This window comes from Phalacrocorax carbo, chromosome 3 (genome assembly GCF_963921805.1).
Source record: "Phalacrocorax carbo chromosome 3, bPhaCar2.1, whole genome shotgun sequence".
Taxonomy (NCBI): Eukaryota; Metazoa; Chordata; class Aves; order Suliformes; family Phalacrocoracidae; genus Phalacrocorax; species Phalacrocorax carbo.
This window is the reverse complement of record NC_087515.1, coordinates 54,504,017-54,516,883: the sequence shown is the minus strand read 5'-3', so window position 1 is coordinate 54,516,883 and position 12,867 is coordinate 54,504,017. Positions and strand designations below refer to the sequence as shown.

Below are 12,867 nucleotides of genomic sequence, written 5' to 3'. Positions count from 1 at the left end.
GGCAACATGTTCCAGTGTTTCACCACCCTCATTATAAAAAATTTTTTCCTTATACCCAGTCTAAATCTACCCTCCTTTAGTTTAAAACCATTCCCCCTTGCCCTGTCACAACAGGCCTTGCTAAAGAGATTGCCCCCATCTTTCCTACAGTCCCCCTTCAGGTACTGAAAGGCTGCAATAAGGTCTCCCCGCAGCCTTCTCTTCTCCGGGATGAACAACCCCAACTCTCTCAGCCTGTCCTTGTAGGAGAGGTGCTCCAGCCCTTGGATCATTTTTGTGACCCTCCTCAGGACCTGCTCCAACAGTTTGCCTCTCTTGTCAGCCACAGCTGACCCTTCACAGAATCCTGCTCTGCTCCTGCTTAGCTCTGGGGCTGGCTGTTTATCTGGTTAACTTGACCAAAGTCTGCTTTTCCCATCAGCCATGGGACCACACCTCTACGATTAATTATGTACTCAGTTCAAGCCTGAACTTGCTCTACAGGTCCCATGAATTGGGCAGTACAGCTACAAGAAAGCAGAGCACTATACTGTGGTGGACATCAGCCCCAGTGGAGTGCAGCCATCCTCTGGGCTGGATCCGAAGAAACTAATCCACATACCCCCTTCCTGCACATTTTTTCCTTAATCATTGCCTGTTGTGAACTTTTACATTGTGAATCAGCCTAACCCTAGGCCAGCAGAAACCAAAACACCAACCGGTAGTATTGCTTTGTGTTCAGTTTATAATATATGTTTACATTTGAGTGTGTGTGTGTTTGTATCTTATAAAGGTACAGCTAGAAGCTCCCCGGTCTGCCTGTACTTGGAACTGCCTGGGTTTAGTGTTGACTTTCATTGTTCCTTGCAGTTCTACAGGCACCTTGTTTGCTTGTTGATTGTAAGACTTTTGACATCCATTATGCAAGTACAATAGTTAGATTTCTTATTTTTCGTCTTCACTGAGTAGCCTATTTTCTTCTTTCTTGCCCACAAGGGTCAGACATTTTACAGGAGACTGAAAAAGCAGTCCACAAAAGAGTTTCTATATCCCAAAGAATGAAAAATCAGTGTGTTGTGTATTAACACAGGCAAAAGACAAAGGACTTTGGTTTACTTATGAAGTTAAAAGGCAAATCCCCTGTGTTCTTACAGGGTGGTTCCTGAATCTCCGCGTTGGCTCCTGACACGGAAGAAGGGAGAGAAGGCATTAAAAATCATGCATGACATTGCAAAACACAATGGGAAATATCTCTCACCGCATTACTCAGAGGTACTGTAATCTGTTTGAGCTAGAGTTTTTTTTCCCAAACTTTCTTAATCTTTTGAAGGTTCAGTTGTGTTAAAATGCATTCTCTTTATGTGATGGGCAACCATCTTGCAGTGTCACACCAGAACAAGATTGTCAGTCCCATACTTTGTCAATTGCAAGAGGGTATAAGTGAACTGGCTGGAAAGACACGGGCTGAAAATATGAATCAGGTCCTTTATTTGGAACTCTTCTACTTTAAAAACTTGTGGTAAATATCACAAACTATCCTGAGATCCGATGGCATTTCATGCCATTTCAGCTGACAGAGTGATGGACACAGAAGGATCCACTTCCCTGGCTCCTTTGCTAGAACTTCCTTTTACAGCTCAAAGAGATGATGATGTAGGAAATCAGAATTTGAGTATAAATTTGCTTCCATTCCAATAGTAGAAAAATATGCCCCAAAACTCAAAATAGGGAAGGCTGTTCTTGTTGTTGGCTGGGGCATATACACCAGTGAGATTCCCCCATCCTGGTGAGCATTACCCAGTGCCAAGTATGGCCTGAAGCACATAGCAGGAAGGTTGTGCTGCTGCAGTTCCCCCTCCACGTTCAGCCCTGTGTTCCTACACCCACTTCCCCTCTCTAAACATCAGCATTTTCAAAGAGTCACATCAGAATGGAGATGTGTGGTTTTACCTGCTTTTTGTTTTAAGTTATATTTCATTTTTTTCTTAAGTGTCCCTGCTCATGATCCTAAGCCACAAACAGCTGTAGCAGATTAACCTCCACACATCCAGATTCGTGCTGGATCTGTTCATGGGACTGTTTTTAATATACAATGTCTGTCATTCTTGGTGCTGTGCCCAGGAGAGAGAGGGCATCTCCAGGAAGCACAGTAGTCACAGATCAAGTGTATTTAACTCATGTCAGACTTTGCTTTCATGTAGCAGCTCCAGAATTTCAGGCAAAGTGGTGCAGGTGTGGAGGGACAGGGAGAAAAGAGAGGCATTATCCATCAATGCATTTTGGCAAAAATTTTCCAATACATTGGTAACAACTTCATTGGCCAAGTCCCTTACATGGCTCTGTATGTAGCAGCCTTGCATTTTTATTAGCATGCAGAAACCACAGATTACTTTTGTATGAACACAGATAAACATTTGCTTCTTTTGCTCTGTGAATTATGACACTAGTACAGTTCAGCTCCATCCAGAACTCACTAAATCAACTGTAAATTATAAACCCTTTTTTTCCCAGTTGCCCATGATTATCCTAGCATGTTTGGTGTTTTTTTTTTTTCAAGCTAATTTTTTTATTTTTGGTCTCTGTCCAAAAGCAGAATGGACTGCAACTAGCTGAGTAAGAGACGCTTCTTGAGAGAGTTGTGTATCTAAAAACACTCCCTCTTTATGCATATACATATTTCTACAATATATACATATCAAGACATATGTACTTCTAGTATACATTAACTTATATGCATATGTATTATAGACATACATGGATGTACTGTCCTGTGCAGAATTAAGCATGTGCAGAACTATATGTCTGTGCTATGAGGAATCTTTAAAAATTATCACAGAAAACCTGATAAGTAATTTGGTGGGACATAAAAATGCCAGGGAAGCTGGTTATAAAACTGCCTCCAGAGTTTTCTTTGGAAACATGGCCCCTGTCATTGAGTTCCTGACTGCACAGATGTGAATAGCAAAGCTCTCCTTGACTTCAAAGAACAAAAAGAGGATTTTTTTCCCCACAAAGAGTTGACTTTCCACAATGATTTTTTTCTTCATCCATAATAAAAATGTCTCATCATGCTTGGGGTTATTATGACTTTATTAAGACATAAAAATATATGGTAGCAGCTGTGCTTAATTTATCTTTAGTCTTTTGGAAAACTAAACCCATATTTGCACAAGGTCACAACCGATGGCTGGCAACCTGCTCTTATAAACAAAGTAATGGCAGCTTTATATCCATAATATGAGAGATTCCAAGAGCAGTGCAGAAACCCATCAACCTCCACCTGTCCCACAAAGGGCTCTGGCACGCAGTGGAAGTGGCAGCACTTTGAAGAAAACTTCTGGCTCTGGTTACAGAAGAAAAGCAAGGGGCAGTAGAAAGAAAGTTCAAACAAATGTGAGGTTTCCCTGCCCCCTTACAAAGTTTTGTGTTGCTCAGTTATGAAAAAGTCATGCATAAATACATCCAGCCAAATCTCACTGAAAAACATCTGTGCTGCCTTATGAGATGAAAAACAAATACAGGGTGAAAGCTTTGGGCATAGCCCTGGCTGAGCTGACAAGACCCTTGGGCAATGCTTTAGTCTTTACCCATGTTCTCACCACAGATCTGCATGTTCCCATGCGCTTCTTCATCCTTTCACCCACATCTCTCCACCAGCCAGGATAGTTTCCTTGGCCTCTGTACCCATGCGAGCAGCAGGTGCTGCAGTCATAGAGGGGTTTACTCCTCAACTTGCTCTCTTAGGATTCCTCTCAGGAGGGGGACAATAACTGAGTGTTAAAGCAGCCAGGCTGACGAAAATCCTCCTAAAAAGGCGCAGTAGGTTTAACCCCATGTTGCCCACAGCTGTTTTGAGAGCTGATGGCACTCCCAGCCATGGTTGCCAGTTCTTGGGGGCTCTCACAGTTTGTCCCTGCCTAAAACCACCTCTGCCTTCTCTTCCTTGTCTTCCTCACCTGCCAGATGAACATATGAACAAAAGGGCTGCCGCCTGGCTTGGACATCATGGTTAAAAACTGCTGACCACAGTTAAAAACAGCCTCCACCAATGTGCCTAATCCCTTTTTGGCCCTGCTAATATTCTGGTTCCACAATATCTTATAGCAATGAATTCCAACATGTAAACACAGGCTGTGTGAAATCCTGCTCTTTCCTGTTATTGTTAAACCTCCTAACTAATGATATCATTGAGTGTTTCATTGTGACTGTATTGGCAGAAGCTGTAAACAGATTTACTATACTTTGTAAGCAGTATGAAGACCATTATTTCATACTTTGCAGGATTTTTTTCTTCCAGGATAAAAGCCATGTTCACCACAGTGTTTTTGTATTTTAAGACCCTCTGAATTTCACCAGTCACCAACTGAATGTTTTGTAGCATGCAAGCGCCTTCACAGATCTGCTTTTTCTCTCACTCCTCTTTTCTTCCTGCTGCCCGGCTGTGCAAAGAGCTGTGTTCCCAAGCCCATTGCTTGCTGCTCACCCCCTTCTCCCTCCTCCCTGCAGCCCATCACTTTGCCCTTCCTGCAACAGTCTCCTCCTCTCTGTCACCTCTGGCAGAAGGTAGCTCTGCTCCCAGTGACCTTGACATGACAACGACCACTTATTACCTTCCAAGAAATCCTAGGTTAACCTCTCTCAGTGTACAACAAGGAAATAATTTTTTCCACTCTCAAGTCAAGACTGGGGATTTTTTTTTCTGATTTTTGCATGATCATCATTAAGGAAAGCCCACAGCCACATCCAGTTATAAGCTATTTCCCATATCTGTGCACCACTCTGGAGTGCTAAAAGCAGCAAGCTGGCTCATCAGCACCTTTGCTCGCTGGACTGGAATATTGCTGAGCACCATGTTTACAGAGAAACTCTGCCCCAGCGCCTGCCTGACCCCCAACAGCTGACTCCACTGCTTACTTTTCTCCTCAGATTACTCTTAGCAATGAGGAGGTCAGCAACCCCTCCTTTCTCGACCTGGTGAGGACTCCTCAGATGAGGAAGAACACAATTATCCTGATGTACGCCTGGTGAGTTATGGAGAAAAATTCCCTTGTGACTTTTGGGGTCTTTCCAGCTGCTTGTAGTAATTCGTTTGCCTCTCAACATTTTCTTCCCTTTGTTGTTTAGGTTCACAAGTGCCCTGACCTACCAAGGGCTTGTCATGCGCCTAGGAATTGTTGGAGGAAACCTCTACCTAGACTTCTTCATCTCAGGAGCTGTGGAGCTGCCTGCTGCTCTCCTAATTTTAGTGACAATCGATCGCATTGGCCGGCGCCTTCCCTTTGGAATAAGCAACATTGTGGCAGGAATTGCATGCTTCACTACTGCCTTCTTGCCAGAAGGTAATTCCCTTCCCAAGGCCAGGCTCTTCAGGTCAATGATGTCTCTCTGACACCTCTTAAGCAGGGACAGCAGGCCACACAAAACTGTACATAAAAGTAAAAAGTGTCTGGTGATGCAAGCAGCACTGCAGTCATGGAACAACATACCTTACTTGCTTACAGATTCCTCTGGGACATATAATGATCAGATCTTTGATGGGTAGTGAGCCACAGCTGGGTGTAGTCTTAGGAAAAATGGGTATAAAGACCCTGTATTGTTTTTGAAGGCAAATGCAAGGGAAGAGTATACAAACATAAAGGTAAAATATGCTCCCTGACTTGGAAGACACTTAATGATGTAAGAAATCAGTGATTTAGCTGAGGCAGCTTGGTGGTTTTCTCATTTGCAAATAAAACAATGCAAACCACAACATGATGTAGGGGCTGTGTCAGACAACATGGAGATTGTTGCCCTGCCCTTACCCTTCCAGGGGTTTGGACAATGTTAAGAGGTTGGAGGAAAGGTATGGCTTTTGATTAAGACATTTTTATCTCGTTTCAAGGACAATGAAATGGTCTGATATTGCACACAGGCTTCCTAGCACTCTTGTCTTTTCTTTAAATTGTTTTGCTCTCTGTGTCTATTTTTTTTTTATCCCTGGGGAAGAATTTAGAAGTGCTCTGAAGCAAATGTTACCACACCAGCATGCTTCACCTTAGTGTAGCTGGGAACCAGCAGCTGAATGGGGATTAGAGAGGTTTATTCCTCCCCACGGATGTTTCTGTCAAAGTAAGGGACAGTCCTGGCCAGCCTTAAAGGTTTTAGTTCCCAAAGTTATATTGTGGGGCAATTGTCTTCCTAGAGAAGAGCCATGAGAAGCCACTTCAAGAGTATGATGTGCCCATGAAAACAGTCATGTTTGTGGTGAGTGCAAAATGAAATCCTTCAGAGAGGTGTATTAAATCACCTCCATCTCAGTTAAATTTTCTTTAAAGGGATTCCTCCAAAAGTACTTAAAATTAATACTGTATGCTTGAGGAGCTTCATTGGTTTAATAGAAACAGAAACGATGGGAGAGGGAAATGGAGAGGGGAGATCAACAGCCTGTTCCTGGTGCTGGCACTGGTGGCTGTGTGACCGTTCCCTGGAATGTCACATCATCATCACTTGTTTGCATTCATCGGTTTGACCACTGAAGCCTGCGAGGACTAACTCTGCTGTCCTGGCAGATTTTCCCCATATCCCCACTGCTGTGTGCCATTCAGAAGAGCCGCCATATGTCAATCAGATGCCAGTCACCCCATGCTTCTGTGGCAGCTCCCCTGATGCAGGGCACGGCGATTCAGGCACAGAAGGCCTGGTCACCATATCATCTGCTGACTTTGCCAGCATTGTTCTCCACCTGTTAAAGAACTACAAAGGACCCCCTGGGACAGCAAGGACTGGGGAACTGTTGATCTCCTGAAGCTAGGGCTGTTGCAGGAGGAGCAATCGAAGAGTGGCACTGGGGAATTACTCCTGCAGGACACCTGCCTCTAGCACCTTCATATATTTTGGGTCATACCGTATGCTGAACACAGTGCAGCAGGTCTGGGGTTAGAGCAGGAGCATCGTGTGGGCCTGGTATGTCTTGAGTGAGGGGAGAAAGGAGTGGCCTGGGGGGGCCAGCAGGATGCTGCCGCCAGCCTGCTCTCAGTAGTGGTGAAGTGCTGAGGGGACCTTGCCCAGGTGAGGAGAGGACAGCCTGGAAATTAGATACTTGTAGATGGGACACCTGCTGTCGAGAAAGGTCTGTTTATACAAATGTGAAAATCTGCAGTGGCAGCTTGCAAGCATTCCATCACGCTGGGGTGCTTACACAGTTTGAGGCCCCCGGCAGAGGAAGGAGGCACATGGACGTCACCCTCACCTCGGGGTTCTGATGGACTGAAGGGATGCCAGGGAGACAACATGGATTTGTTTGTTCTTCTTGCTTTTCTTTCAGGTGTTTGCAAAAAGAACATTTCAGGGCAAAAGCAGTGTCATGCAACATGGGATGAAATTTGGTGGAGGTTTGTTTGGTTGTTTTGGAGGGGAAATAAACTAAAGCCTCTAATTTTTTAGTTCAGTGCAAACTGAAATGTTTTCTTATTCTTCCTGTTGAAGTTTTGAGAGAACACAATCACTGCTGGACCCCTCTCCAACAGCAGAGCTCCCCTTCATGCCAAGTTCAGGCTTGCTGTTTCACTTGCCTCTCTGTTTGGCCAGTTAGATCATACAGGCAACCATCCTCTCCCAAGACCATTGCAGAAGTGCTTATTGAGTTCCTTGTGATGCTCCTCCAGAGGCCACCAGCTCTCCAGAGTGGGCAGTCAGACTGCTGAAGGGTTGCACATGGTGCAGATGTAACCATCGCACCCACTGCTGATGTATAAGGGCACCCTGCAGATGTATATAGGGCAGTGGCTGGGAGCCAGGGCTTGAGCGGAGCCAGGAGAGCTGGGCAGAGCCGCTGGGGCAGTGTAAGGCCCCTGGGTCAGAACAAAGACAAGCACCAGGGAAGGGAAAGGGGAGGATGGCCAGGAGTGGCATTATTAGGAGTGTGTCTAATGTGCAATGGCTAGACAAATTACGAAATGTAGTTGGCCCGCTCTAGGGAGAATTATTTTACTGTAGCATCTCTGGAGGTATTTAAAAGACATGTAGATGTGGCACTCAGGGACATGGTTTAGTGGTGGACTTGGCAGTGTTAGGTTTGTGATTGGACTTGATGATCTTAAAGGTCTTTTCCAACTGAAATTATTCTATGATTCTATGGACCTTTAGAAGTAGCTTCTTTGTGGTCAAAAGGCTTTGGGAGGTGACTCAGCAGTGTTTCTTACAGCATAACATCCCTATATAAATAAATGCTTCTTTCCAGAGCACAGTTTGGGCATGGTCATGGAAGCTTATAACATTCGTTCTCCAACCCACGCTGCTATGACCCACCAGCATCTTGAATCAAGTGACTGGAAGTGATTTCTGATTCTCCAAAGTAGCCTTGCATGATTCTGGGAAGCAATAAATGCCAGTATAGACTTATATCAGTCTGACTTGCACTGATCCAGTGTTTCTATGATGTAGCTTCTTCTGACAGGGCCTGGGGTTCTCAGAAATGCTCCGCTATTGCAGCAAAGCACACTTCACCTGGCTTCTTTTTGAATCTACAGATATTCCATGGCTCAAAACAACAGTTGCCACGCTGGGAAGGCTAGCCATCACGATGGCTTTTGAAATTGTCTATCTCGTGAACACTGAATTGTACCCTACGACGCTGAGGTACGTAGAAAGCTCCCAGAAACCTTTCACCTTTTCCCTCTGCTTTTCCCAATTCCCTGTTTCATCGCTGTTTAGTAAAACTTGGTTTTCTCCAGAGTTTCCTAACTGAATAGCCTCTGTTTAATGTCATGACATATACTGATGAGTTAATTTTGGAGCTAAGTCTACATTCTGCTCCTTAAACTGCTGGTTCATCTCTTTGGTAGTGCCTCTCAAATATCTATTTTTCTTTTGCAGAAACTTTGGTGTTTCCCTGTGCTCGAGTTTGTGTGACCTGGGTGGGATCATAGCCCCGTTCCTGCTTTTCCGATTAGCAGCCATTTGGTTGGAGCTACCTCTAATTATTTTCAGTAAGATTTGATTTAAAATATACTTTTGGTTTAAATATCCTCCTAACAGTGCTTTTCTTCTGGGGCAAAAGTGTAGTGTGTGACCTCATCTCCCCATCAGACCAGCCCCTCTCAACCTTCATGCCTAGAGCAAGAGCCAGTGGAGTAATTCTGTAGAAAAAACCCGAGTTATTTCTAACAAGGAAATGGGAGTCTGTGGCTAAACCAGACTTCCAGGAGATACAGGTGACTGGGAAAAAAGCAAAAAAAGGTAGGATAGAATAAGAAGGGAAATTGGTACTAATGACAACTTTAGCTGAAGACAAAAATGGAAAGACAAAAGGCATTTTAAAAGATTACCATTATTCCAAGAATAGACATATATAGAAGTACGGTCTTCACAGTATCTAATTATGAAATTCTGCTGCTGCTGAAAGGCAGAATTCCCTCTGGCTTGAGTAAAGAGCTGCCAAATCAGTGAGGATCACAGAGGACTGTGCGATAGTCAGGGAACATTTTACTTTTTGCTTCAGCCCTCCTATTTTTAACTCATTACATTATTTAAATTATATCTGTGCAGGAAATTATTCCAAAATAGCCATTCCTGATGAAGTATTTCAGGTTGGCTCTGCATCTGAATGCGCTTTCCCAAGGATGAAGTTTTATTCTGAATCACATAATCTACTTTGGCTATGGATGCACAAAGAGAGTATTTCAGGAAAATATCAATGGCCTCAAGAAACACAGATGTATCTACAGGATAAAGCCCCTTGAAAAAAGGCAGATTTGTCTTATGTGAGAAATACCATTCTGGTTCCAGTGCAGTTTGTATGCACTTGCCATGCGCACGTATATCAGGTTTTTTTACTTCTAAGATCTCCCTTTGGGGGCAGTTCAGGCTGCAAATGAACCCCTAGCCCTCAAGCTATTTTGCAATATGTTACATTAATGTAGCATAGAAGTGTTTGATAAGAGTAGAGTAATCAGAAATAGCTGTTGCACTTTAAAAATTTCACTTCATCCTTAATCTGAATAGGTTTTCCTCAGTGGATAAACCCTGAAAATAAGAAAAGTAATGATTTTCTTATTGCTTTTTTATTTCTTCAATGTCCATTGTAGGTATTCTTGCTGGTGTCTGTGGCTTCCTAGTATTGCTTTTACCAGAGACAAAAGGTATCTCCTTACCAGAGACAGTGGAGGATGTGGAGCAGCTTTCAAGGTATGATACGTATTTTCTTACTTTTACCTGGGTGAGGTTTCCTGAGGGCGTTCTTCTCCAACCTTACCAGATGTCATAAATTACTGATGTTTTCCAAGCGTCAAAGTAATTCCCTCATCCTGTTGACGTTATGAGCAGGTGGTATTTTCCTCAAGAGAAACGTAAACTTTTCAGTACCACTAGGACCAGTTGTTAAAAAAAAGAATGGGGATAGAATCTGTATTTTTCTCATAGAGACACAAAGTTGTCTTGTTCACCTCTGGAAGCAGAAATTAATAGTGTGCAAGAGAGATAATGCAAAGTATAGCCTGCAACTCTCTGCTCAATAAAACCAGCTATTACTTCAATCAAAGCATCCTGTGAAGAAGGGCCCTTGATCATGGGAGCATTTCCACAATTTATGAAGTCAATGAAAAGTCACTTCCAAGATGAATTTATAGCTGAAGAGTTGTAGGCACAGCTTTCCCACTCCTGGCACACAGCAAGCCAGACTTCACTGCACTTCAGGCGTGTGGGGAACATTTACACCTTGGCTAAATTTCTTGAGGAGATAGTGCTGTACATTAATATTTCAAGCAGTGGCTTTGGATATTACATCAACAACTTTTGCCTGCTTCAATGTTAAAACTAAAGAAAGAGGAAACTTCCTGTGCAGAAAGCAAATGTTTCAGTATTGCAGGTTGGGCTACAACTTGGACTACATCTTTTCCTGTTTCTTTCACCCTTATACCCCTCTCCCCTTCTGTTTCTTCAGTCATTTTTGTAAATGTGGCAAGAAACGGAAATGCCAGGACACCAACTCCTATATTTGACCTTTGAAGGACAGCACTGAGAAAAGACCTTGTTCCCATACTGGGAATTTGTTCTCCACCTGCCACCACTTCAAAATTTGCTGCAGAGTATGGATTAAACTCCATGTTATTCTTCCAAGCATAAGGACGTCTAGAACAAGCAGTGTATTATTATACAAATATGGAATAAATTCATTTTTTTCTGAGTATGCTGTTTGCAGGAAGGGAGCACTCTGTGGTTCTTGGTAGAGAACAAAACAGCTTTAAAAAGTTGAACTATCCAGCTCAGTGAGCTCTTATTTATCTCTTTATATATTGGAGCCATTTGTTTATTTCTATTGTTAGCATATACATTTGGGTGGTGAGCGCTTGAAACGGTACTGCTTGTTTAAGATGTGGATGACTTTGAGGAGAAGAGGATGAGTATTTCTATCTGTTGTCCTTTCCCCCTTAGGAATCTGGACAAATAGAAGATCTGATGGCTCAGGAAGGAGGGTGCTGATCAGGGTGGCCCTTTCTTTGGTTGGGAGGGATGGGAGTCAGAGGTGTGCATCAGGAGACCCCTGCCCTGGTCTGATCCTCTCCCATATCGAGCCTCTGCCACAGAAGTCCTGTTTCTCTCCCTGCTCAAGGGATTTCTGAAATGTGGCAGCAGTCCTCCTTCTCTCCTTCCCAGGGCTTTATGTAGGTGTCACATCCTACACAGGGCATTAGCTCTGCAGGTCAGATTATCCTGCTGTCCATCGGTGTCTCCCCCAAGACCCAGCTGGGGTTCATGTGCCACCCCATTGTCCTGTCCGCTGGCCAGGGAATCCTGTATCTCCAGGGGAAGGGCTTCTGCCTGCACTCCCCTGTTGGGTACTTTTCCAACTCTCTTTTTCAAGAGCATGCTGAATTTTGCCTTCTAAAACATGCTCTCTGCCCATTCCTACAAACCAAATTCCCTCATGCTGACCAAGGTGGCCTGCAGTTTCTGTCTTCTGTCCATTATTGTAATCTTTCTGTCTTTGGGAGAGATTACTTGGGTTGTTGACAGAGATGTCAAGCTTTCTTAGGAAAATGAGCAGGGGTGAGACAACAACTTTGGTTATGGAAGGAGGTGTTAACTGATCTTGGCTGCTTCAAGCTGACCTGTAGAAGAAGTGTTTGAATCTGTGGCTCTGCAAGCAGATAGCAGGGACAGCCTGCCTTCCCTTTCAGCTGTATGACCTTCTTCATCAAGCACTGGGTCCTGGTCACTGACAGGCAAGCAATGCACTCCTTACAGTGAAGGACTTGAGAAAATGTGGTATTCAAATAGTGTCCTGTGGCCAACAGAGAATTAAATAAGAAAAAGAAAGCCACTGAGCTCTTGTAAAGGGCTTTATAAGCTCACATATTTAGCATAAGCAAATATAGGACTTAGTTTTGAAGGTCCGTACCACAAACAAATACTGCTAATGTTACAGTCAGTGCAGCTGAATCGCTACTGCTCTAGTCTAACCATCTTAAGAGCACACATAGGCAGGTGCCTGCACAGGGGGATTTCCTAACGTGAGGAGTATACTGTGCATTTCAACAGTTCCCAACTCTTGCTGCCTTTTCCCAGCAACTGCCCATACCACCAACACTGCTGGAGGAAAACAGGGTGTTTACTAGTAATCTCGGTCTAATATTTGCACACTTTGAACAGTTAGCAATAAACGGCTGTCTTTGAAGGCTTTTTCTAACTTCCTCTGAGGCATAGTTAAAGGTCAATGGGATGCTTAGCAAAAGTCGGTAGTGATTGAAAGATATGAAACTAAATGGGCATTTCATAGTGTATCTGGCTAATTGATGCTATCTAGAAGATGACCCAAAACTGGAACTACTGCTGCAGGGAGAAAACTCCTGCACCAACACGGTCTTCTGCAGGGAGCTATAAACTCCCTGGGGCTGGCTGGCAAAGTCCAGC

At 43.8% G+C, this 12,867-nt stretch overlaps 1 protein-coding gene across 1 annotated transcript in view; it reads left to right on the top strand.

Moving 5' to 3' along the window:
* The window catches only part of SLC22A3 (solute carrier family 22 member 3), a 28,689-nt gene extending 17,546 nt beyond the window's left edge, over positions 1-11,143 (top strand). Inside the window, exons 5-11 of the mRNA XM_009510865.2 lie at positions 1,134-1,251; positions 4,906-5,003; positions 5,104-5,318; positions 8,487-8,595; positions 8,833-8,945; positions 10,044-10,143; positions 10,898-11,143. Coding sequence (XP_009509160.2) covers positions 1,134-1,251; positions 4,906-5,003; positions 5,104-5,318; positions 8,487-8,595; positions 8,833-8,945; positions 10,044-10,143; positions 10,898-10,955 — 811 coding nt within the window. The 3' untranslated portion in view covers positions 10,956-11,143. The remainder of the gene's footprint in view (positions 1-1,133; positions 1,252-4,905; positions 5,004-5,103; positions 5,319-8,486; positions 8,596-8,832; positions 8,946-10,043; positions 10,144-10,897) is intronic.
* The last annotated feature ends 1,724 nt before the right edge of the window (positions 11,144-12,867 follow it).